At 42.3% G+C, this 27,136-nt stretch overlaps 1 protein-coding gene across 3 annotated transcripts in view; it reads right to left on the reverse strand.

Moving 5' to 3' along the window:
- Positions 1-14,383: 14,383 nt before the first annotated feature.
- The window catches only part of GSTCD (glutathione S-transferase C-terminal domain containing), a 186,073-nt gene continuing 173,320 nt past the window's right edge, over positions 14,384-27,136 (reverse strand). For all 3 annotated transcript variants that reach the window (XM_033956704.1, XM_033956697.1, XM_033956688.1), the window contains 4 exons: positions 26,575-26,708; positions 26,077-26,107; positions 22,782-22,851; positions 14,384-14,999 (listed from right to left, as the gene is read on the reverse strand). In XM_033956704.1, the coding sequence (XP_033812595.1) occupies positions 14,863-14,999; positions 22,782-22,851; positions 26,077-26,107; positions 26,575-26,708 (372 nt within the window). In that variant the 3' untranslated portion in view covers positions 14,384-14,862. The remainder of the gene's footprint in view (positions 15,000-22,781; positions 22,852-26,076; positions 26,108-26,574; positions 26,709-27,136) is intronic.

The raw sequence follows: 27,136 nt of genomic DNA on the forward strand, positions 1-27,136 counted from the left end.
GAGGAGGCGGTAAGGAGTCCTGCACATTTGTCAGTTGACATGCGGTACATGCAGCCCATTCGTTGCCAAACCCTCTCTACTCCCCTTCTCCACCCATGCCTTGCCCATTTCTACCTCCTTTCAAACAATATCCCTAATGCGCGACTAACTACACGCTAAATGTAATTATATTACTTTAGTAAAAGGGTCCCAGAGTGTTTCAAAAGGTTGATATTATAAAACATTTTTAGGTCAGTATTCAGCCAGCAGTGGTCTATGCATTTTAAACAATGACACTTGCAAGCTAAGTTAGCCACAGATATTCAATTCTGGGTTATGTCTAAGCACCAGCATTGAATATCCAGATCTGATTGGACTGCTGCTGGCTGTCCAAATGTATGCAGATTCTGTCACATAATTTGCAAGTTAAATCACTTGCACAAGCAATACAGAGCGAGTTTCTCACATTGAAATTAAACTTAAAACTAATTATTTAAGAATAAACAATTACCATAGAGAACTCTACCTCTTCCTTAGACCACCATAAATTAGAGAGGGGGGTGTCTAAGAAAACAGAGGAGATAGAAAATAAACTTCATAAAGAAAGGCTGACACGGTTTACTTACTACCCAGTCAACAGAATTATTTGTCTATCATTCTATTTTACCACTGGTTAATTCTTTCAAATCTATATAAGATTTAAAATGTTCAGGTTGAAAAACCATGAATTTTAATCCTAAATATTTCACCACACACTTGCAAGGATAAGCCAATAAAAAAATGGCTTCCAACTTCTTTGTTTCTTCTCTCATGAGAAGGAATTGTTTTCTTCTTTCCCGAGTTGGCTTTGTCATGTCAGAATTTAACCAAATGCATTGTCCACAAAATAAAGTGCCAAAGTTCTTAAAATATATCTGCATGATAGCATTTAGATCCTGCTCAAAAAACAAAATTAACTATTAGAGTTGCTCGATTAGAGACATCAAAAAGGAATTTTCCAGTACTGATAAATCAATCACTTACCCCCCTTTTATGAAGCCAAGTTAGGTTTTTTTATCACCACCCCCAGCAGTAAAAGCTCTGACACTTTATTATGCGCCAGGGTATGTATTGGGTCCTCCCAGAGCTCATTGAAAATATCCCAGATTGGTTATGGTTGGAATGGCGACTCATGTTTCCTCTGCGATTGTGCCATGTTCTCAGTATCAAAATGCCTAGATTATATAAAGATAATAGAATATTAGTAGACCATGGAAAACATTAAGATATGTGAGTAATTTAACACCTATTCCAATTCACAAATCAACAAATCAAACTATATGGCTGAACTCCAAGATTCAAATTGGCGGATTTAAGGTCATCTGGAAGTATTGGATGATTGCAGGAATGCATGTATTAGAAGATGTTATTTCTAATGTTAAGCTGCTTGATTTTTCACAGTTGCAACATAAATATGGCCTCAATAAATCACAAAGTTTTAGATGGATGCAACTGAAGCAGGCCATTCAGGTGGGGTTCCCTGAATGGAAAAATCTTAATAATCAATATAGTTTAGAGTTCTTATGCTTTCAGGTGGACTTCCTGGGGCACCAGGCCGCCCAGTGGTATAAATTGTTAACTGGATTTATTAAAAAGAAACCAAAAACTGGTCTGAGAGACATTTGGAGTATTGCGATTAAGCATCAAATTTCCGCATCTCAATGGACATGAATTTGAATAAAATAGAGCTGAGAGGGGTTTTCCATGAATTGGCTCATGAAAGGCAGCAATGGCACTAAGGTGAACTCTGATAGAAGTAGATTTAAGACCAGAGTCAGACAAGGAAAGAAGATAGTCCAACACCAGTCCCACTGCTAGAGACATGGGATCATGGTGATGTAAGAGGCACCAGGAAGAAAACCGAGACCACTTCTGTTGATAACACTGGAGCGTGGCCGGTTTCCTGGAAGCATCAATGATAGAGCGGACAGGCTGAGAAAGTCAGCCCGAGAGATACCAAGCTGTCAGGTGCAGAGACTGTAGGTTGGGATGCAGTAAGGTCTGCTGATGCTGAGAAAGCAGAGAAGGAAACAGTGGAAGAGGTATGGGTTCCCTGGAACTGAGTTGAAGTAGAAGGGAGAACCAATGTTGCCTGGGCCACCGTGGAGCGATGAGAATCATGGTGGCTTGTTCCCTCTTGAGCTTGAACAGTGTCCGCAGCATGAGCGGTAGAGGGGGAAAAGCATATAGGAAGAGACTGGTCCAATCCAGGAGAAATGCATCGGGCGCCAGACGGTGAGGAGAGTAGAGTCTGGAGCAAAACAGGGGCAGCTGATGATTGTGGGGAGCTGCAAAAAGGTCCACTTGAGGAGTGCCCCATTGAGCGAAAATGGACTGAAGAGTCGAGGGATCGAGAGTCCATTCGTGAGGTTGGAGAATTCTGCTGAGATTGTCCGCTAAGGAATTCTGTTCCCCTTGAATGTAGACAGCCTTCAGGAATAAGTGACGAGCTGTCGCCCAAGACCAAATCCGTTGGGCTTCCTGACACAACAGGCGAGAGCCCGTTCCTCCCTGTTTGTTGATGTAGTACATTGCAACTTGATTGTCTGTGCAAATGAGTAGTACTTGAGGAAAGAGAATATGTTGAAACGCCTTGAGGGCATAGAACATCGCTCGGAGTTCCAGGAAATTGATGTGGTGTTTCTTTTCCTGGGCAGTCCAAAATCCCTGAGTTTGGAATTCGTTCAAGTGAGCTCCACAGGCGTAGGGGGAGGAATCTGTGGTGATGACTAGTTGATGAGGAGGTAGATGGAACAGCAGACCTCTGGATAGATTTGAAGATGTCAACCACCAAAGAAGCGACTGTCGAAGAGACGAGGTCACAGATATGTGTTGTGAACAAGGATCCGTCGCTTGGGACCATTGGTTTGCTAAGGTCCATTGAGGAGACGTGCGAAGGGTGTGACATGTACTGTCGAAGCCATGTGCCCCAATAGCACCATCATGTGATTCGCAGAAATGGTAATCTGTTGAAACACCTGCTGACAGAGATGGAGGATGGCGTGAAGGTGGTTGGATGGAAGAAACGCCCTCATCAGAACAGTGTCCAGAACGGCTCCAATAAATTGAAGTCGCTGGGTCGGAATGAGGTGAGACTTGGGTAGATTGATTTCGAACCCTAATAGTTGAAGGAAGTGAATGGTCTGATTGGTGGCAAGCAGAACCGCCTGAGGGGAATGAGCTTTGATCAACCAGTCGTCCAGATAAGGGAAGACTTGAAAGTTGTGAGAGCGGAGATAGGCCGCTACCACAATCAGACATTTGGTGAATACCCTGGGAGAGGAGGCCAGGCCGAAGGGTAGCACTTTGTACTGATAATGATGTTGATTGATGAGAAAGCGCAGATATTGCCTGGACGTCAGATGGATAGGAATATGTGTGTAAGCCTCTTTGAGATCGAGGGAGCATAGCCAGTCGCCCTGAGCGAGAAGAGGTTAGAGGATGGCAAGAGAGAGCATTTTGAACTTCTCCTTGACCAAACATTTGTTGAGATCTCTGAGATCTAAGATGGGTCTGAGGTCTCCGGTCTTTTTGGGAACTAGAAAGTACCGGGAGTAAAAACCCTGACCTCGCTGATCTTGAGGAACTTCTTCGATGGCATTGAGAAGAAGGAGGGATTGAACCTCTTGAGCGAGAAGGAGGGACTGAGACTTGTTGGAAGCAGACTCTTTTGGCAGGCCTAACGGCGGAGGAGTCTGAAAATTGAGGGAGTAGCCATGGGCTATGATCGAGAGCACCCACTGGTCGGTGGTGATTACCTCCCATCGAGAGTGAAAAATGGTTAATCGACCTCCTATGGGCTGTGGAAGAGGACAGGAGGGAGGGAGACTGGCAATGCCCAGGAGAAGGGAGTCAAAAGGGCTGAGTCGGCTTAGTCTGAGTGACAGGCTTTATGGTAGGCGGCTGTTGCTGACGTGCTTGTTGGTGCTGTTGCCGCTGCCTCCGAGGTTGTGGAGGTTGAGGCTGAACTGGCCGAGCAGAAAACCGCCTCTGATATGATGGCTGCTGTCTAAATGGACGAGGAGGAGGAGGCTTCTTTTTATTTTTCAGCAAAGTATCCCACCTCGTCTCATGGGCAGAGAGCTTTTGAGTGGTGGTATCCATAGATTCTCCAAAGAGCTCATCACCCAGGCAGGGAGCATTGGCAAGGCGGTCCTGGTGGTTCACATCAAGGTCGGAGACTCGGAGCCATGCCAATCGTCTCATCGCTACAGACATAGCCGTGGCTCGGGATGTGAGTTCAAAAGTATCATAGATGGACCGGACCATGAACTTCCTGAGTTGTAGGAGACTGGAAGTGCATTGTTGGAATGCAGGAAGCTTACGGTCAGGAAGATACTTTTGAAAAGAAGAGACTTGCTGAATCAAATGTTTCAGGTAAAAAGAGAAGTGAAACGCATAGTTACCTGAACGGTTGGCCAGCATTGCATTTTGGTAAAGTCTTTTACCAAATTTATCCATGGCCTTGCCCTCTCTGCCAGGAGGGACAGAGGCATATACACTAGAGCCTGCCGATTTTTTGAGGGTGGACTCCACCAGCAGAGATTCATGGGGCAGCTGGGGTTTGTCAAACCCTGGAATAGGAATCACCTTGTAAAGCGATTCCAGTTTCCTAGGGGCTCCTGGAACGGTGAGAGGAGTTTCTAAATTTTTGTAAAAAGTTTCCCTCAAGATGTCATGGAGGGGTAACTTTAAAAATTCTTTCGGAGGCTAGTCAAAATCCAAAGCATCAAGAAATGCTTTGGATTTTTTAGAGTCAGACTCTAGATGGATGGAAAGGGTGTCCGACATCTCCTTAAGAAACTTGGTGAAGGACGAGTGCTCTGGCTTACCAGCAGGATCCTGCACCGATGTAACATCCTCCTCCGAGGAATAATCTGCCTCGGTACCGAGGGGGTCATCAGAATCATCCCACAAATCAGGGTCCCGTACCGATGACAGACGGTCCTGAGAAAGTGGGGTAGAATGTTCGGTATGCTTGGTTTTGCGTACCGATTTACCAGACCTCATGGACACCGTACCGGGTGACTGTACAACAGTACGGGTGTCAGAGAACGGCACCGGCTCCGAAGTCGAGTAAGCAGTGCGTCGAAGAGACTTTGGTTCCGCCGAGAGAACAGGCATAGAAACAGATTTTTGCGGTGCCGACAACGTCGATACCGACAAAACAGGCTGTTCGACGATCGGCACCGAATGCTCAGTAGGTACCGACACTGGAAGGCTCGGAGTCAGCAGAGCCGGGAGCAAGTGTTGTAACTGCTCCTTAAGCTGGACCTGAAGGATGGATGCTATTCTCTCATCCAGAGACGGTCCCGATGGCACCGGTACCGCTTTTTTCTTGCTGCGGTGCAGCTTGACGCTCAGGCGAAGTCGATGCCGATGAAGAGGCAGTGACTTCAATAGGAGCGGAGCGTTTGCGAGGCCGGCGCGCAGTCTGCAGGACTTGGCTCACTGCTTGTTCGACTGGCGGGCTAAGGACAGTAGGGGATGGCTTCTTAGCCGGCTTACCTACAGGGTGCGACACCGAGGATGGATCTTGCGGTGTCGAAGTCACCGGTGCCGATTTGGAGGAAGATGACGGTGTCGATGCCGGGGGAACTTCCATGGCGGCACCGAAAAGAATTCGCTGTTGAATTTGGCGATTCTTTAGAGTTCTCTTTTGGAGAGAACTGCAGCGGGTGCACGTTTCTGCCCTATGGTCCGGACCCAGACACTGAAGGCACCACTTGTGCGGGTCGGAAAGAGAAATAGGACGTTCACACCGCTGACACTTCTTAAAACCCGGTGAAGGGGGCATGAAGGGAAAAACGGCCGTAGCAAAATCGAAGCCCGAGGCTTCGATGGTGCCAACAGGCCCTGCCGGGGCTGACCGGAAAAAAGTAAAAAAAAATGGACTTTTTTTTAAAAAAAAAAAATAAAAGAAAGAAACGATAAGGTGAATAAATCACGACAAGAAAATAATGCGCGAGCGGGAAGGCGAGAAAAATTTGAAAAAATTTTCCAACAGCAGTTGGAACACGCGTCTTCTTAGCTCCGCGGAAACTAAGAAACTGGGGACCGCGCGCCTCTGTCGGGCGGGAAGGCACTTGCGCGTGCGCGGTGCGGCCTACTAGAACTTTCAAAGTTCTTAGAGTGCAATCACTCTAAAATTGTCCGTACCGGGGCTCCGTCGGTGCCGTCACCCATCAGTCAAGAATATGCTGCCTGCTTGTCCTGGGATAAGGCTATTATACTTTGCAACTATCACTGTCCTTCCCAATTGCCCAAAGAGCTCAGGCACATTAACCCTTGTCTATGCAGAGACATATGACCACAATCTTTTCTCTCTGAAAAATAGTCCTTTTATTTTTCAGAAGCTCTGAATATCCCACATGTACATAGAGAACAATGCATCATAAAAAAATGTACAAACAAGAAGTTTTATACCTAATATATGTATTTAAAAAATGTACAACAAAGAAAAATGGGGAGACCCAATGATCCACAGTGAAAACAATCTACCAATGAAAACAAAAACAAAAACTGTGGATACAGATGTTCTGGAGATAATTTATTAAACACTGACATATAAAACGATGAAAATTCAATTATAAAAGTACAATGATAAAAAATACAGTGATAAAAATCCAACCGGACCCTACACGGTCCGTGTTCCGCGAACACGCCTTCCTCAGGGGTCCTAAAAGGAAGAGGGTAGCTATCAGTTGCTAGCGGAAGCAGATAAAGATGCTCGGCTGACAGATGCTTCTACCTTACTTCCTTAGACAGAGTGTAAGCTTAGGGATCAAAAAGGAAAGAGAAAGCTCAGTCTTCAGTCATGCCTACCCAGAGAGATACAGATATGCAGAGTTTCATTCGTTGGGAAGTTCTGTCAGACCTTCAGAGGGAAAGACTCCTGGTAGGCACTGACAGGAATTCCCAATAAGCCTGTGAGATAACCTGGTTCTTATACTATTTCTTTCCATTGGTCAAAATGGAAGATTGTACTTTTCCCTTCCTAAATTTTAGTGTGGCCATAAACCTGTTTCAGTTTCTGTTGAAAAGGCATTTTCCCAAGCTAAGATCTGACATGGTTTCCTGAAAATAATGAATGTGTTTTTTTTCCTGATTTGCTTGTTTGTTTCCCAGGACAATAGGTACCTCTGATCACAGGGGCCATGCATGAGATACACTGGGCTTTTTCCTGTCAGGTGCAAGATCCCAGGTATCCTGAGACCAAAGCTCCAATAATTTATTGCTGTGCTTTTAACTCTGGGAAAGGATGCCCACTAGAATGGGAGAGTGGGCCTGAAGTATTTAATTGTATGCGCAGTTGTTTAACAGTTGGGAAATAACACAGATAATAGGTGGAGGGAAAAGACAGGGCTTAATTAAATGAAATGTCCTTATGCTAAGAAAGAAAAGAAAACACACAGAGACTGGAAGATCAAAGCAGAGAGGTTAGAGGCCTTGTAAAACTCCGGCATCTCTTTTGAGCTGTGAACCAAGACAATGTTTGATTGTGAAGGCCTTTTGGAAAATTTTCTCCCTTATGGTTAACTCTTTGCGCTTTGTTACCTCATTGGATCTTCAGTTTAATGATCGAGCAAAAATAAAATTAAAGGCATAAAACTGTTGATATTGCTTATGCAATGACTGCACTAAGTACATTTGCGTTACATGCTGGGCAGGCCCCCTCCCCAACACTAGGTACTGCATTAGTTTTGCACTTGGTGTGCATTAAAAGCACATTAAATGCAGAATTTAACATACTTTAGTAAAAGGGACAATGTGTATTACAAAAATGCAGTTCTCTTCTTAAGACTACACATTTTGTAGTAGACCATTGTTCTCTGATTTTTTACTAAGATGACTTAGCAAAACTAGCACTGGTTTAATTTTCCTGGAGTCAAAATTTTCAAGAAATCAGACCATGTAATAAAGAATTAAACCTATTTTATAGAATCAGTGTTCTTTAATGGTATATACTAACACTAAAGATCACTTATTGATGTGGAAATCTGTGTCATGTTTTGTGTAAAGGAATGAAGTCTTCCATGCCCCAAAAAGCATAGATCATTTATTAGAAATCTATAATGGCCTGCAACACCTCAGCACATAAGGCACTGGGTTACTGCTGTATACTAGAGCCAGATTCTATATAGAATGCCAAATCAGCACATAGTGTGATTATGCAAGATACATATACATTTTATAGAATCGCACTAAGTATGTGACACTAAGGCCTCCTTTTACTAAGATGTATTAGGGCCTTAACGCACGGAATAGCGCACGCTAAATTGTCGCGTGCTAGACCTTAACACCAGCATTGTGCTGGCGTTATTCTAGAAGCGTACCGTGCGGTAATTTTGTATGTGCGCTAAAAACGCTAGCGCACCTTAGTAAAAGGAGCCCTAACTGTTAGGCGTATAGATTTAGGTCTGGTTTTCCTTGGCCTAAGTGGGTGCGTCTACCTTGTACGTGCATTGGGTGTATTTTATAACAGTGTGGCTAACTTTTAGGAACATCCATGACCTTCCCATGCTCCTCTACTGGCCCTGCTCCCTTTTCAAATGCACGCACCAGAACTGGCACATAATTTTTATAGCACCGTGCTTCCCAAGTTATGCATGCAATTTTTAATTTGTGCTAATTAGCATCAAATGAGGTGTTAATTGGTAATTATCAGTGCCAATTAAGCCTATTAAACAATTAAGTCGTGCAAGCAAATTGGATGTCCGAACTGATTTGTGCACACAACTTAAGATGCCATATACAGAATTTGGCAGTAATTGGATTCTATAATTGAGACACTGGTCTTTTTTCAGATGAGAACAACAAAAACCTGTAGTTCTGGGGAGAAGCACAGACATTATATACCCTCCACACAGACTTTTAGGGATTATGTCTGGTGCTTCTCCCCAGAATTACTGGTTTTCAGTCGCAACCCATACAAATCTGCAAGAAATGTTTACAGCAGAAATTCTATTTTGTTTGGAGAGTACTGAGAGGTCAACAAAATTATTGTTTAACTGAGACCATCTTGTCTGAGAAAGTTCACCGAGTGATAAAATAGGAAATCATGCAACTTAATTTTTCTTGAGCAATTTCCAATTTTACAACTTTATGGGCTCCTTTTACACAGGTGCGTTAGGGCCTTAACGTGCGGAATAGCGCGCGCTAAATTGCCGCACGCGCTAGACCTTAGCACCAGCATTGAGCTGGGGTTAGTTCTATAAGCGTAGCGTGGGTTTAGCGCGCGCTAAAATCCTGCGTGCACTAAAAACACTAGCGCACCTTAGTAAAAGGAGCCCTAAAAGTGCTTATTTCTAACCTTTTTTGCTTTTTTATTTCTAGGATATTGACATGATATATCTTAATAAATGTGTTATGTGAAATACTAAAATAATTAAAGAACTAAACAAATGTTATTTTCAATTCTAAAATTACTGCATCTGTCACAATGAATGACACAAATAGTTCAGATATGGGATCAATGAAAGGTCTCAATCAATTTCAGTTGTTCTCTCAATGCAGCATTCCGGGACATTCATATTGGGGTTATAATTTATAGCAGAGAAGCTTGGCTGGCTGCCTGAGGAATCCAGGCTCAAGTACAGCCAGCATTCCAATCGGGTATAATTTTAATAGAAAACATAGCTGACATGGATCCCGAATTAGCCCTTCTACTAATGAGCACTCTTCAAGGAAAAATAAGTCCAAGTGTTCATATCTGTACAATCAGGAGTTAAATAAAACTTTGAGAATCATAGTTTTCTAGTTCATCTTAGACCCAAAAGCAATTCCCATTTTCCACTTTTTATTTATTTTCATTTAATTATTATTATTATAATTTTTTTTTTTTTGCCTGTCCTTCCGTAGGAGTTCAGAACGGGTTACAAAGCAGGTACACAAGCATTTTCTCTATCTGTCCCAGCAGGCTCACAATATATCTAATATATCCAGGGCAGTGAAGGATTAAATGACTTGCCCAGGCTCACAGGGAGCAGCGTGGATTTTAACTCATAACCTCAGGGTGCTGAGGCTGTAGCTCTAACCACTAAACCACACTCTCCATAAAGTTACACTTTTTAAACATTAGATAAAATTTAAACAGAATAATCTTTTCCAATTTAAAAAAATATGCTGTTTAAAAGAACCCTTCAAATGTTGGGTCCCATTTCTGAATGCACATTTAATGCAAGCCCCAACACAGGTTAACAAATGAGGTCTTCTTTTTGAAGAAATATACTCACACACACATTAATCCAAACCCTCCCCCCAAAAAAAACCCCAAAACAACCCCATATTGTAGAAAACAGGAATTTTTGTATCACACTATCCTCTGATATGGCTTATTTTCAAAGCACATGGATATCTCAAAATGGCAAAACCCCCCTTATCCATCTGCCAAAAAAATACAAATTGCAATTTTGAAAGGCAGAATTTGGAAGCCCTAAACTGTAGTTCATCCAAATAGCAAGGAGGTGTCTTTTGGGTGGGTCTTGGAAGGGTCTAAAATAAGGATTCCAACATCGATAATTGAACATTATTTAGACCAGCCCACTGTAAGAGGCTTGGGGAGGGTAACCCTCGCCAGTCACAAGCCAGACCAACAAGCCAAGCTCCCCACAGTCTGTCAGCGGTAATGTTCTGGACTCCCCGTTCCCCTATTCGACTCTCATATACACTGCCAGTAGTGGTTGGGTCTGCATTGTAGCAATTACTACAAGCCTGTCTCAGGAACTTGGCCTTTCCCCTATGATGTAACTTCTGCTTTCACGAGGGTGGGCCACGTCACAGGGAAAAGGCAGAGCTCCTGAGGCAAGTCTGCTGTAATCACCGTAGTGCAGATCTGACTGCTACCAATAGCATGCAGATTAAGGCAAGTGTCTGACTATTGGGGTGGGGAAGGAATGGGACTAATTGAGGGAGGTGGGAGAGGGCTTGCTGAACCTGCCAATGATGGGAGAGAGAGCTCAAGGTGCTGTGCTGCTCTGATGGTCCTGGGTGGGGTGATTTAGGCAAGCAGGGTAAGGAAAAGATACAAGACCCTGGAGGAGAAGACAGTTATAGATGGGGACCTGCAGGGGAAAGTGAGATAGAGGGCAAGGCTGGACTGGATCTAAGGGGCACGAAAAGAGACAAGGAAAGATGCTGAATGGAAAGGGGGGGAGGGGGGTAAGGGTAGGGCGGATGCTGGAGGTTCAGGTTGATGGGGGTGGGATAAAGAGGCTGGATGGAACAAAAGACAAAGGGAGAAACACTGGACCCTATGAGAGAGGGAGAGAATGCTGGCCCTAGAGTAGGGGGGAGGGACAGACAGGAAGAAGTACAAATTAAAACTCAGGAGGGAGGAAGTTGATATGGTGGATCAGGAGGGGAGGGGGACGGGGAGCAGAGAAAGAGAGACGGTGGCAGACTGACTGTGGGCAAATAAGATGAGAAAGCAGCAGACTGTGGGCAAGTGGGATGTGTGTGAGACAAAGAAGCAGGCTGAATTCAGGCATCTATAGAGGGGCAGACATCTACAAATACGTTTTCAATGCATTTTAATTAAGTTGTCTAAAAGACATATATATATGTTTTTGATGTTATGAGCAGGATAAGAACAAACATAACATGAACATAAGAATAGCCATACTGGGTAAGACCAATGGTCCATCTAGCCCAGTATCCTGCTTCCACCAGTTCACAAGTACCTGGAAGAAACACGAATAGTAGCAACATTTCATACTACCGATTCCAGGGCAAGCAGAGGCTTCCTCCCTGTATATCTTAATAGCAGACTATGGACTTTTCCTTCTGGAACTTGTCCAAACTTTAAAACCCAGACACAGACACACACTAACCACTGTGACCACATCCTCTGGCAACAAGTTCAAGAACTTAACTATTTGTTGAGTGAAAGTATATTTCTTCCTATTTGTTTTAAAGGTATTTCCATTTAATTCTGACATCCTTTCAAAAATGCCCCTCTGTCATTGGCTTTTACTGAACCGCAGTAGAGCTGCTTACCGCAAGCTGGTGAGGTAAATGCTCTGACACTCTTAGGAACTGAATGAGCGTTGGAGCATTTACCTCATCGGCCCATGCAGTGGCGTACCTAGCATATGTGACACCCAGGGCCCATCATTTTTTGACACCCCCCCATCTATATGAAAAATATGATTTTTAGTAACAATTCACATATCGCACAACAAGAGTGTACCTAGGAAAAGGCAGCATCTTAAACACTGCAGTGATCACTAGAACACCAACACATACATTGTAAAACTAAACGAACCAGATCCTGCACAGTCAATTGATCCTATACAGTCGATGCTATCAGAAAGCCATGTCCCTTTCATACACACAGACAGATACACCCTCGCCCAATATGGAATAATCACAAACTAAAAATAGAAATATGTAGACAAAAGTTAAACTGAATTGCCAAGAAACCAGACTCTGCATACAATGCAACACCACAACACCACAAAAACAGTAACACATGTCCTCTAATACTGTGCAAAATATAAAGATAGTAGATGTAAATAAAACAAATAATGAGAAATAAGAAAATACCATTTTATTGGACTAATCCCCGTAAGCTCGGTCCCCATCCCCACAAACCACCTGATTTCATCCACACAAGCCTTGAATTGTTTTATATTGAACTTATTATATTAAAGTATAAAAAGAAACAATATTCTGTACAATTGTTAATTTATAAATCATCGTCTTCTCCCCACTCTCTCTTCCCCATTTCCCTTCAGCATCCTCAGCCCACTCTTTCTCCACTTTCCTTCAGCGTACGCACATAAAAACAAGCAAGTAATTTTATATCATTTTCATTTTATTCATTCATAGAAATTAAAGTCTAAATAATGCCAGTCACATAACAAAACATGATTTTACAAAAATAATTCCCTGCACAGTCAAGCCTGCAAGGATTACTAGATGTCTTTCAGCAGCTCCCCTTCCTCCCTCCCCTTACCTTCGTGGCCAAGTCAAAATGATCTACCAACAATAAAATTTTAAAAATACAAAGCACACTGTACGCAGAGAAAATGTTAATTATCATTTATATACCACAGGTTTTCAAAGAGGTCAAGGCAGATGACTTTATGCAATGTCACCTCAGTAACAACTATACAAAAATAGACAAATATACCCCCTCCCTTTTTACTAAACCGTGATAGCGTTTTTAGCGCAGGAATATGCGCTGAATGCCCCACGCTGCTCTTGACGCTCATAGGCTATTGCGGTTTAGTAAAAGGGGGCCATAGTGCAAAATATAGACAGCATATATAAATTCTCAAAATGGACATATTTTGATCACTAAATTGAAAATAAAATAATTTTTTCTACCTTTGTTTGGTAATTTCATCAGTCTTTGGTTGCACTTTATTCTTCTGACTGTGCATCCAATATTTCTTCCCTTCTTTCAGCCTCCTGTATGCTTCCTCTCCTCCAGATCTCATTCCCTCCCCCAACTTTTTCTTTGTTTCATCCTGCCTCCTTCTTTCTTTCTCTCTCCGTGCCCCCTTTCTTTCTGTATGTCTGAAAACACACCTGTTCCTAAAGTATCTAGACAACTGATCCTCTCTTCTCTCTCCCCTCTATAGCGATTAACTTGTTCTATTGATCACTCTCTCCTCAAAAATGGATTTCCTGTCCTATTAACCCTCTTTCTTCCTCCCCTCTTAAAGTCAATTTGTACCTTTGCTTAATCTTTGTAAACCGCATAGAACTTCACGGTATTGCGGTATATAAGCTGTTATTATTATGTCTGTCTTTCTCTCTCTCTCTCTCCGTGCTCCATTTCTTTCTTTCACCCTGCCCCCTTCTTTCTCTCTCCATGCCCCCTTTCTTTCTGTCTTTCTCTCTCTCTCTCTCCATGCCCCCTTCTTTCTTTCTCTCTCCATGCCCCCTTTCTTTCTCTATGTCTGTCTTTCTCTCTCTCTCCCCATGCCCCATTTTTTTTTTCTTTGTTTCACCCTGCCCCCTTTCTTTTTTTCTGGCTCCCTGTCCCCCCTTTCTTTCTTTCTGGCTCCCTGTCTCTCCCCCCCCCTTTCTTTCTTTCTGGCTCCCTGTCTCTCCCTCCCTTTCTTTCTTTCTCCCTGCCCTCCCCCATTCCACTGCCATTGAGAAACATGCTGCTGCCACCGCCGTCAGGGAAAGGCTGCCACTGGCCATCGGGAACAGGCCGGCGCCGAGTTCGCCTTGCTTCTCTTCCCCATGGGGCCGACAAACTTTCACCACCCGACGTCAATTCTAATGTTGGAGAGGATGTTCCGGGCCAGCCAGGCAGTGATTGGCTGGCCCAGAGCGTCCTCTCCGACGGCGAGAGTTGGTCGGCCCTGTGGGGAAGAGCAGGGAGAACTCAGCGCCGGCCTATTCCCGATGGCAGCAGTGGCAGCCTTTCCCTGGCGGCAGCCTATTCCCCGGTGGGTGGCCAGCTGAGCACACCACTGTGCCTTAGCACAGTTTGAGAGTCACTGCTTTATAGGGTGCATTGTTTTGAGCAATAGTGGGCATTGTTAACAATACTGCCCCCAAATGAAAAAAATGTAAGAAAACCCAAAAGAAATAAAAACTCCAAATGATATGGGAAACAATAAAACAAACATTTTTGCTCTGCATAGCCCTATTGTGGGTTAATTGAAAGTTGCTAAGGATATTTCCTTTGAAATTTAGCAATTATTTTTGACAGCTTACAAGTGGAATTTGAAATGCTCTGCAGGAAGGTGCTTTCAAGATTTCTCCTGCAACAAGCTACTTTGAAAGCAACAGCTCCCAGCTGGGGTTGGTAACCTCCTGAAGTTAGGGCTCTGATTACCAGGATTGCTGGCTATCCAACATCAAACAGAAGGTCTTGATTTAAAGTGGGACTCCAACTATCATGTTGTTTTTTGGTGAGCAGCTCTCTGGCTCCATGGAGATAACTTGAGTGGAGTATCCATGTCCTTCTGCCGACCAAGCACGATCCAGATCCACCAAACCCATACAATGTTTTCCTGGCAAAAAGAATAATGAAAGGAAAGAGTTAATTTTTTTTATATCAAATTTTATATGGTTCTAAAACATTTGCACTTTTGGTATCCCAAAGCATCTTTAGTATCAAGAGGAAGGTTCGTAAAAGTCCACTGATCTTTATAATCTCTCGAATGTTATTTAAATATTACTCAGAGAACACAAGAGAGTATTTCAACATTCACCTAAGTCTAAATTGTAATGAGCAACTTTTACCCATATTATCGATGAAATCCAGATCATTAACTGTTGTTAAACATATAAAGAAATAAAGCAAATGAATATTTTTTGATCTACATTTAAGATTTTTTTTTATTGTTGAAAAATGCTATTGACTGAGTTCTATAATCTAACACATTAAACTTCTGTATATTAAAACATTTATGTCACCATCTGCCCATTTTAAGAAAGTAACAAGCAGTCTATAATTAATATTATAGGGTGTGTAAGTGCCCCCTGATTAAGTTGTTTTGATTGGTGCCTGTGTGACCAGTGAAAGAGATTATTAAATATATGGGTCCGGTTTTATATATGTTGCCTAAAAAAATCGGAGTAGACTAGTGCAGCGCTAAGCATGATTTTACAAAGGCTAGGTGCCCATTATAGAATCACATTTAGTGCTGCTTAAGTATGCTTAGGTGGTGCTAAGCATTCTAACATTTAGGCAAACCCTATTTATGTCAGGATTCTCTTGTCCTAAAAACCTGCGCCTAAATTAGGAACCCAATAATAATAATAACTTTATTTTTTCTATACCGCCACAATCTTATGACTTCTAGGTGGTTTACAGTGCAGAGAGCTGGACAATCAGCGAATTACAGAATACAAATAGCGAAGATGTCATTGAACAGTCAGCGAATTACAGAATACAATTAGTAAAAATACACATATTTCTCAAAGTTATCAGCATGGAGTTAATAATTTTAAAATGGTATCCGATTAGGAGATAAATCTATCGAACAGTACTGTCTTAATTTCTTTCCAAAAATCGCCGTAGGTCAAGCTGGCTCTGTTGATATAATTGCCTAATCAGGTCTGTTGTTTACTGGCTTGAAACTTAAAAGTTCTGTCCAGAAAGGACCTGTATTTGCAATCAGTGATCCTTGGATAGGCAAAAAGATTGGCATTTCTAGTTGTCCTCGTGGGGATGTGTAGCTTGAAATGTGGTAAGAGGTGGGTAGGGGCCAATCCCCACACCAGTTTAAAGCAAAAGCAAGAAAACTTAAACATAATTTGTGCCTCCATTGGCAACCAGTGTAGCAGTTTGTAGTAGGGGCTAACTTGTTCGCTTTTCTTTAGTCTGAATATTAAGTGGACGGCCGTGTTCTGCACTATTCTTAATTTTCTCACAGTTTTTTTAGGTATACCCACGTAAATGATGTTGCAGTAGTCCAATGTGGATAGAACCAATGACTGAACCAGTAGTCTAAAAGATAGAGGATCGAAATATTTTTTAATGGTCTTTAATTTCCATAGTGCAAAAAAGCACTTTTTTTCGTGTGTTCGATCATGGTCAAGTGGGTGTCTAGTGTGACTCCTAATATTTTTATGTTTTTTGATATTGGATAATCGTGACCATTGATGTGTAATGATGATCTGGTGATTTTATCCTTTGGGCTTGCCAAGAAAATTTTTGTCTTTTCTGTGTTTAATTTCAATTTAAAATTGATAGTCCACTGTTCAATTTCAGTCATATGGGAAATGTGTCCTAAAATATGTCCACGATCTGCTCCCTAACCACACGCACTTTTAACTATGCACCTAGTAACTGTTGTAGAATCACATCTATCAACTTAATTAACTCTAATTAGTGCTAGTTAAGACATATTGAGTGCTGATTATCAGTCCCATTTTAGTCTATTACTCATTTAAATTAGGCATGCTAATGTAGGCACCTAACTTAGGTGCACTTTATAGAATTTGGGGAATGGTAACTGAAATTGTGCAGTACCTAATAGGCAAAGTACCAGTCAGTATGCAGGAGTTGAGAGACAGTTCAGTGATTTACTATGACAGAAACTGCAAGCGCCAGGTGGTGCAGAGAGCGTTTATAAAAGTGTGCGAAGATGTGAAAGTTCAAGTTCTGACCTGTTTCCATGTTACCTCCTGACTGATTTCTGCAAACTGTGCATGCTTGAAATGTTATGTTATGTTTCTTCTGTCAAGATAGGTAGTCTTAAGACAGTAGGTGAAGTAATTAAGTATAATATTAGCAATCAGTAAGATATGCATGCATGAGCAAACCATATATGTGTTTTCCTCGGTGTGCTTATAGAAATCACAGTTTTGTTACGTTATTTAAGATACACTGTAAAGCTTTGTTTTTCAGAGAGTCTGGTTTTATTTCTGTCTCTCAGCACTTACATAAAATAAAACACTTTCAAATAAAACTGTGATGATTAATGGATAGGAATCTATGGGACTGATTTAGAGGATATTTGTAAAGAACATAGGTGAGATAGATTTCATGCACTTCAATAGATCAAATCTATCCCATGCATATCTAATGCAGCAATCTCACAATCCTGACTGCTTTATGGCTAGGATACAGTAGGAGACATTACTATATAGAAATCTGCTCTCTTGCAGGGGGATAGTATCCATTTATTATATAGGACAAGAGAGGGAAATTCTACTTTACGGAGAAGTGGTGGATGCCTAGAATACGCTCCCGAGAGAGGTGGTGGAGAGGAAAACGGTGATGGAGTTCAAAGAAGCATGGGATGAACATAGAGGATCTAGAATCAGAAAATAATATTAAATATTGAACTAAGGCCAGTACTGGGCAGACTTGCACAGTCTGTGTCTGTCTGTATATGGCCGTTTGGGAGAGAATGGGCTGGGGAGGGCTTCAATGGCTGGGAGGGTGTAGATGGGCTGGAGTTGGTTTTGACAGAGATGTTGGAAGTTAGAACCCAAGCACAGTACTGGGTAGGGCTTTGGATTCTTGCCCAGCAATAGCTAAGAAGAAAAAAAAAAAATTTAAATTTAAATTGAATCAAGTTGGGCAGACTGGATGGACTATTCGGGTCTTTATCTGCTGTCATCTACTACGTTACTATGTTACAAAAACCAAAGAAAAGAACCAAATGACTATGAATCATCTAAATTATAAAGTTTACAGGAGATGGTTAATGCCATTGATGTCTGGTATATTGAGACGGACAATCTTAAAGCACAGGAGCTATGACATCAATGGGTAGTTTAAATTGGACTCCAACATTATTAAGCTATTTTAAGACAGTAGAAAAATCATCTTTAATTAGAGAAAACAATTTTCTGGAAAGAAAAAAGTTATGAGCAAAAAAGAATACTCAGCTTCAATACATTACATCACATGGTAAAATAGAAGAATCAGTCATTTGGCCAAACATAAGAATAGCCATACAGGGCCCGACCAATAGTCCATCTAGCCCAGTATCCTGTTTCTGCAGTGACCAATCAAGGTTACAAACACCTGGCATAAACCCAAATAGATTTAGAAATAACTCAATAGGATAAATGGCCATTATCACCAGTAGAGACCAGTGTTTTCCCTGCCCTCTTGTACTTCCTTTATTGTACTTTTCCTATTGTCTCAGCTTAGTCTATGTTAAATTACTTGTTTTATTAATACATTGGTAGTATTGATGTCCGTAATGTTGTATTTGCATAATTTTTTTTGTTTTCCATTTTTATTTGATGTAAACTGCCTAGAAGTATGATTAGGCAGTATAACAATTTTTTAAAATAAACGTAGAGAAAATAGATGGCAAAGTTATGCACAAAATCCTCAACATTAGGCTGAAAAGAAATGTTGAAAATATGCTGGGAATCCTGAAACCCTTTTCTGAAGCTTTAAACAAAATACAGAAAAATAGCTGTTTTATTGCTGATGTTGTCGGAATTTAGAAGGAACTGAGTGAGCACTTAAAAATAGAAAGGCACAATGACAGAATTAAATTACAAGTATTAAAAAATGAATGAGACATTCACTGTCTCCAGCAAATTTTCTTGTAAACATTGTCAATATCTAGTACCAGAGTCAAATCCTAAGTGCTGAAGAAGTGGAGTTAGCTATGACAAAGTTATCCAGGAATCATCCATCTTTAATGCCAACTATAATAAACTTCAGAGCTAAGGGGGAACCTTCAAGAAACATATGTTTGCCAATGATGTTTTAAAGCAAGTCACACCAGTGAACTGGTGGCGGTCACTTATTAAGTACTTGGATTTAGAGACTGTTGAAGTAATGATTTCACTTTTTACAACAGTAGCTTCTGCTGGCATAGAAATAATATTCTCTTCTTTTGGACTCATTCATTCCAAATTGAAAAATTGTTTGGAACCTGATAAAGCAGGAAAGCTTGTTTTTCTTTTCCAGATTATGAACAAGACGATGCAGTGAGCTTACAAAAGACAGTATTTTATGATTTCTATGTGTGGGCTTGTGCCCTAAGTTGTTTTTTTTTAAGATATTTTATTTAACATCACCAGTTAACATGGATGTTTAAGCAAATACAAGAATACATATGTTATAATGCTATTGTTTTAAGTAAAATTATATAAATTGTTATTAAGGTAATGATTATTTTTATCCTTTCAATAAAGTATAGCAGAAAAGTTGCCCAAATATGAATGATTAACATAGTAGCCCTCTATAGGAGGGGCCTTAGGTGCTTGGGCCAATCAGGCCCTAGGATCCTTTGGGTTGGGCAGGGGAGGGGCGGGCCCGCTTCATTTGGACGGAGGCGGGCCTGCTGGCAGGATGGTGCGAGGACCTGTCTGGCCAACTTGCAGGTAATCCCGAAGATTCCAGGGGGGGTTCTGGGGTGGGGGTTTCATTGGGGAGTCTGTCAGGAGGGGTTGGGCACGTGCCAGCAATCTTTGGGGGGGCGGGTTCTGTCAGCAGGAGGGGTTGGGCACCTTCCTGCCTTGATCGTCAGGGGTGTGGTGGGGGGGCCTAATGGAAGGAAGGGATGAGCACCTTCCTGCCGGCGATTGCGGGTTTTGTCAGCAGGAGGGGTTGGGCACCCTCCTGCTGCAATCGTTGGTGGTTTGGGGGATTGGGGAGGAGAGACTGGTAGCTGTAGCCGTGGCCGCTATACTAATCACGGCATGGAGATTCCTTGCCGCGATTAAGCATATATATGCGCTGGCGCACAAAATATTACAACGCAGCGCACAAGTTCCTCGTCACAGCGCACACAGTGTAGAGCACAGTTCTTCAACCGCCGGTCCGCAGAAAATTCCTGCCGGTCCGCGCAGGGCCGGCAAGATGGACGTTGTTAAATTTCCTGCCCTGGTGGTTTTCGCGGAAATCTTCTGTTCCTCCCAGCCTCGGGCGATCAAGACAGGCTGCCGACGTCGGGCATTCCCTCTGAGTCTCGCCTATGCGGAAACAGGAAGTTGAAACAAAATAGGCGGGACTCAGAGAGGAAAGATCCCGACGTCTGCAGCCTGTCTTGATTGCTGCCCCTGCCGAGTCGCCGAAGAGGGCTGCGGGGAAGCTGCAAGTAGAAGGGAGATGGTCAGCATGCGCGGTGGGGGGCAGCGTGTGGATTGGGGCCATCAGCAGCGTCTGTGCTGAAAGCCTGCCCACGTGCAGAATGCGGCGGATAGGGGCCTCCGGCTCGTCTTGGGCGGCAGGGCCTGCAGTGCAAAGCTGTTTTTGCCGGCTTGGGGGGGGGGGGGGTGTCACGAATGTGCAGGGAGCCTTCAACAGTGGCTGTCTCCTCTCCTAGCAGCTCTATACTTACCAGGGCAGTGATTCACTTTGGCAACTTCCCCTTTCCTCAGAGGCGGCAACGGACCCAAGGCTGCCTAAGGAAATCACTTCTGCAGGCAAGTACTGAGAGCTGCTGGAAGGACAGGAAGCCACTGTTGGAGGCTGGAAAGCTGATGGATAAAGGGAGAGCTGCTACTGCACCTGGAGGGAGGTAGAAAGAGAGATGCTGCTGGGAGGGGAAGAGGGAAAGGGATGGGAAGAGAGCTACTGTTGGATAGGGGGGAGGAGGGAAGGGAGAAGGAAGAAAGGAAGGAAACAGCTGGCAGGGAGATTAGAGGAGGGAAAGGGGAGAGACAGGAATGAGAAAGTAGAGAGAGATTGATGCTGGAAAGGGGGTCAGCAGAGAAATGAGAGAGGGATAAAGATGCTAGATCTGGTGTAGGAGAGATAAAAATGAAGAAAGCAGTGAAGCTGGAATGAATGATGTAAAAAGGAGAGAGGAAGCACAGGCTGGATGGAAAGGGGAGAGGGGCATAGAAAGAAGTCAGATACATATGGAAGGGGGAGAGGCCAGACAGTGGATGGAACGGGCAGACGCTGGAAGGAAGAGTGGAAAGAAGATGAAAGCAGAGACCACAAAAGGTAGAAAAAAATCATTTTATTTCTATTTTGTCATTACAATATGTCAGATTTGAAATATATATCCTGCTAGAGACATAACTGGGGACTGCAAAGCCTAATACTATTCCTGTCATGTGTTGACTGCAGTATTCTGTTAGCATGATATTTCTGTGTAGCATTCTGTAATAATTTGGCTTGTTCAGTTTTCTTGATAGTAGAGGGGATATATGTGAAGGGGAGGGGAGACAGGGGTTTTGTTGGTCCTTGCTCTGAATATTTATATTTATAAAATGACAATTGTACAGAATATTGTTTCTTTTTATACTTTAATAAAATACGTTCAATATAAAATCATAACTGAGGCTTGTGCAGATGGGATCAGATGGTTTGTGGGGACGGAGCTTGCGGAGACTGGGTGAAAATGTGTTTTTATTTCGGTCTTAGTAGTTTGCCGGTCCACAAAATAATTATTTTATTTATGCCGGTCCACGGGTGTAAAAAGGTTGAAGAACACTGGACTAGAGTATGTCCCCATGAACCTACAAATCTTAAATTCAGTTCCATAACTGGCCTGGAACTTAAGCTGGCCTGATGCCTTGACAACATATTTATTTGGCTCATAACTTGCTGGCGCCCGATATTTTTAGCTCACAGTGAAAAAAGTTTGCTCACAACACCCGCCCGCTTAGAGGGAACACTGGCTGCCACGTCCACTTACCATGTAGGCCACCATTTTGCTAGTCTACATTGTAAGCGTCTCCCGCTCTGCTAGGGAGATGCATAGGGCTGCCTAGGTTTGCCTAAGGCTACCGACTAGCTTTAGACGAGCTTAGGCGGACTTGTGGGCCTCCCTAGGCTCCCGGAGACGCCTTCAATATAGGCGGCCTATATTTTTTAGAAAACGTGATTAGACAGCTGTAGGATGCCTTCAACTGCCTACAATCGGGATGCACTTTGCAGAATCAGGGCCTGTATGTATAAACTAACATTATATCTGTTAGGAAGTAGGGTCCCTGAAACCACAAGCCATAATTCAGATATGCCCTCAGGATTCAAAGTGGAAGGGTGATAATGGAAACAGAAATATAGGAAAAGTCACATTTCATAAAGATAAAAAATTATAATGAGTAAAATTTATTAAAAAGTCAGAGAACACAGAGGAGGGTTATCAATCCATTTAAAATAATCTCACTGGGACTGTGAATTAAGATTTTATCATTCATTTAAAATCACCCAATTAAAAGTATGATTTCTCAGGAAAGTAGAGCAAAATTCAAAAAATACACAAGCCACTTCGTTTACATGCCTGCAAAAGATAAGTGCTGTTGAGCAATAATTCCATGTTATAAATGTACTTGTTTTTCCCATGGTAAGTAGGTCAGTATATCACTATGTTTTGCTTAATCTGCACAACAGCTGCATTACGAGGAGCACATACCTATAAGTCTTCGTTCAGAAGGAAGTTGGACAGCTGTCTGATCTGCAAATCTGCACAAAATCATGTGCTCCTAGAACAAAAGCACAGTCTATTTTTATTGAACTATTTTGAACAGTTACTTGGCTGTAACTTTGTTATTTTGAAATACCTTTCATAAAATGGAAAATCAAATAAGGTAAGGTTTACTAGAAAGCACTACTGTGTTAGATCATGCTAGCACACGTTAATGCACATTATTTAGCATGTGCTAATGTGGGTGGCACACTTTAGTAAATTTAGTCCTTAGTATAGTGCCAACTAGAGAATGACACAGGAAAAATTTCCCCATCCCGTCCCTGCGCGTTTTGTCCCTGTCCCATTCCTGTAAACATAAGAACATATGAAGCGCCATCTCCGGATCAGACCTTCGGTCCATCAAGTCTGGCGATCCACACACGTGGAGGCCTTGTCAGGTGTACATCTGGCGTAATTTTTAGTCACCCATATCCTTCTATGCTTCTCGTAAGGAGATGTGCATCTAGTTTGCTTTTGAATCCTAGGACGGTCGATTCCGCAATTACCTCCTCTGGGAGAGCATTCCAGGTGTCAACCACTCTTTGCGTGAAGCAGAACTTCCTGATATTTGTCCTGAACTTGTCCCCCCTTAGCTTCATTCCGTGTCAAATTGGACAATGTAAATAATTTTTTCTGCTCTATTTTGTCGATTCCTTTCAGTATTTTGAAGGTCTCGATCATATCCCCTCGCAGTCTCCTTTTCTTAAGGGAGAACAATCCCAGTCTCTTAAGTCAATCCTCGTATTCCAGTTTCTCCATACCTTTTACTACTGTCGTTGCTCGTCTCTGCACCCTCTCCAGCAGTTTTATATCCTTCTTTAGGTTGGGAGACCAATGTTGAACGCAGTATTCCAAGTGGGGTCTGACCATTACTCTATAAAGCGGCATTATGACCCTCTCCGATCTACTCGTGATTCCCTTCTTTATCATGCCCAACATTCTATTTGCTTTCTTTGCCGCCGCCACACATTGTGCTGATGGTTTCAGGGTCTGTAAACTCTGCCTTAACCGCTCAAGCCTCGAACACAATGATTTTAAAGTGATTGAGACTTGTGCAGATGAGGATGGAGCTTGCAGGGGCAGGAAAAGAACTCATGGGGATGGAACAGAAAAACGAGCTCCCATGGGGATGGGGAAAAATTTGTCCCTGCGGTCATTCTCTAGGGCCAACCTTAATAATTGCAATATGGTTTCAAAGGAGCTTCCATTCAAAAGGCATTGTTAAACACTGTGAAAGGTCATAGAGAGAAGCAGATTCTAACTAGTAAAAACAACTAGTAAAACTCCACTGGGGGGGGAGAGATAATCCAATGGCAATATGCAATTTAGTGCGAGCTGTGTTAGTGCATGCAAATGATTAGCGCATGCTAAATAGTAAGATGCTCATTATATTCCTATGGGTGTCTAATTGTCAGTGTACACCAATGTGGTTAGCACTAATTGTTAGTGCACATTACTGCGGTTAGCACACGTTAAATCACTTAGCGCCTGTTGATGAATTCCCCCCTTTAGGGGCCCTTTTACTAAGCTGCGTTACTTGCAGGAGATATCAGTTGTGCTAACAGCCAACGCACATTAAAACCAGTCAGCATGATAAAAATCTCTGCTAGCTGCTTAATACAAGTAAGAGCAGTTCACAAGTATGATAGAGAGTGGCCTTCGGTATCTGGGACAATTGGAGTTCCAGAATGCACCGGGAAGGGGGCCTAAGGCCCTGAGGCCCAGGTGCCTACAGCCACTCCCCGGTGCATCCCAGAATGCATCAGGACCAACCGGGATTCCTCATGCCAGTCTTCCTGTATAGTTAGGGGGGTGTCATGGTGGGGTGTCGGGGGTTTGAGAGGGCTGGCGGCAGGAGGGCGCCGGTAGGAGCTTCTACATGATGGGGGGGGTCGGGAGGCTCTGGGGGTGCGAGCGGTCCTTCAGGGTGGGGGTGCGGGTGCGGGTGGGAGTGCGTGCGAGCGGTCCTTCGGGGTGGGGGTGGGGGTGCGTGTGAGCGGTCCTTCGGGGTGGGGGTGCGAGCGGTCCTGCGGAGGGGGGTGAATCAGACGTCGGGGGGGAACTATGTAAAAAAAATTTTATATAGCGCGCTCACACGTATACCGCGCAAGGTTATGCATGGTTTGTAAAAACACGTATAACGCGCGCATTATATGCGTGAAAATACGGTATTTCTAAATTAGATTACTGCAATGATCTACACCAGTGGTCTCGCGGCCCAGGGGCCACATGCGGCCCACCAGGTTATATTTTGAGGCCCTCGCTATGTTTATCATAATCACAAAAGTAAAATAAAACAGTTTCTTGATCATATGTCTCTTTAGCTATAAATGACAATATTATTATTAAGACTTAGCCAAAAGGAAAGATTTATAAACTAGAAAGAGTTTTACCTCATGCAAAATTGTCATTTCTTTAATAAGACATTAACTAATTTTCTGAGGCCCTCCAAGTACCTACAAAACCAAAATGTGGCCCTGCAAAGGGTTTGAGTTTGAGACCACTGATCTACACTGACTTTTCTCAGTTAATCCAATTTCTAGATTATAAGTGATACAGAAAATTGCAGCTAAGCTTATTTTGGACAAAAATGGGTCAGATCATGTTATACCTACTTACTACTCATTATGGCCCACATTATTTTTAAATGATCATTTTCTTTTCCTATTATCTCCTTCACGGTCCAGAGATTCTTGTCTTATTTATTATACATTTTTTTGTTAAAGTTAAATATAAAATATCTTTATGAATTTCTTTTCCTTACCAAGTAGTCTTGGCTTGGTGTTCTCTGTTTGTTGAACTTAGGCTGATTCCTTCATATTTGCTATTTCGTAAACAATTTAAACTTCTTTTTTTTAAATGTATTTATTAGATTTGTATCATATGATGGTTTTCTTTTGAATTTTATGTTGTCCACTTTGAACCTATATATTGGAGCTGGCGAACTATAAGTACTATTACCAAGTACAGTTTTACTGGAGTGGAAGGATACCTGTTTTGGTTTTCAATTACCTCTTTGACTTTGTCTTTTTTAATGGAAATGCAAACTGCAGAGGTTCTTTGTAGAACAAAATAAGAAGGAATGTGAAATACTCTGAACCACTGAAAAATCATTCCTTCATCAGGTGTACATTAATTACATGCTAAACACAGATTATTCCCCTATAAATCATAGGAAAACAAATACTGAACAGGGCATATAAAAAAGACCAGCAAACCACAAGCTGTACATTTAACATACCTTGTAGGATATAGCTTCCCTGAACCGATGACTGAAATAGAAGAGGACAGGCACTGAGTCACCAAATGAAATAACAAATGCCAATTTCAAAAGCTGTCTTCTGACTCGTGAATGAATTCTAAACATTTTCCTGAAGATTTTATAGCAGTTTTCAGAAGCAATGCCAAAACAGTTTTGGTTCACAACATTCAAAAGGATACCAATTTATTTTACTGTGTGGTCAAAATAATACGAGTAATACATTTTAAAAACATAAGAGCAATTATTATTATTATCCTTAACTATAAGAAAATAGCTGCATTCTTTACATTGTTCAAAGAATGAACTGCATGACTTGTGACTGACGTGCTAGATGAAACTCAATCTCAATTCTTATACATTCTGATTTCTAAATTGCTAAGTGAGTGAGAAATTTAAATCTCCCTGATTCAAGACCTTTCACACGGCTGACGTCAGAGACTACTTAGAATATTTAATACACCAGCTACGATTCTTCACCTTCTGGGAAATGTAGACTTTGTGGTATTCTGAATGAAACCATAGCAGCAGGGGCAGATGACAAAGCTAGCCTGCCCCCTGATGCAGTGCTCAATCACCATGTCTGTTGCTACTCCACAAGCATGTAAGGCCACCTATAAAAAAACAAAAACAAAAGCTTAATTTTCAAGTAAGTTTTGCTATAGATATTGATGCAACCATTTCTATTTGCCTCCCCCAGAAACTGCACAATGAGAAGTGCCCGTTTGATGATAAGAAGGGTACATTTTTGTACAGACAAGTTCTTCATCATCTTAGTAAATATTCTTATGTATAAATTCACCCCCTCTTCTATGAAACCACACTAATGTTTTTTAGCGCAGAGAGCCGCGCTGAATGGCACGCGCTGCTCCTAACATTCATAGGAACTCAAAGCATCAGGAGCAGTGCGGGCCATTCAGCAAGGATCTCTGTGCTAAAAACCGCTAGTGCGGTTTCGTAGAACAGAGGGGTTAAAGTTACTAATTGAATTTTCTTGTTTGAAAAAATAATAAAAGAAAGCTATTTCTTTAGGGTACCATCA

Source organism: Geotrypetes seraphini, chromosome 1 (genome assembly GCF_902459505.1).
Source record: "Geotrypetes seraphini chromosome 1, aGeoSer1.1, whole genome shotgun sequence".
NCBI classification, from domain to species: domain Eukaryota; kingdom Metazoa; phylum Chordata; class Amphibia; order Gymnophiona; family Dermophiidae; genus Geotrypetes; species Geotrypetes seraphini.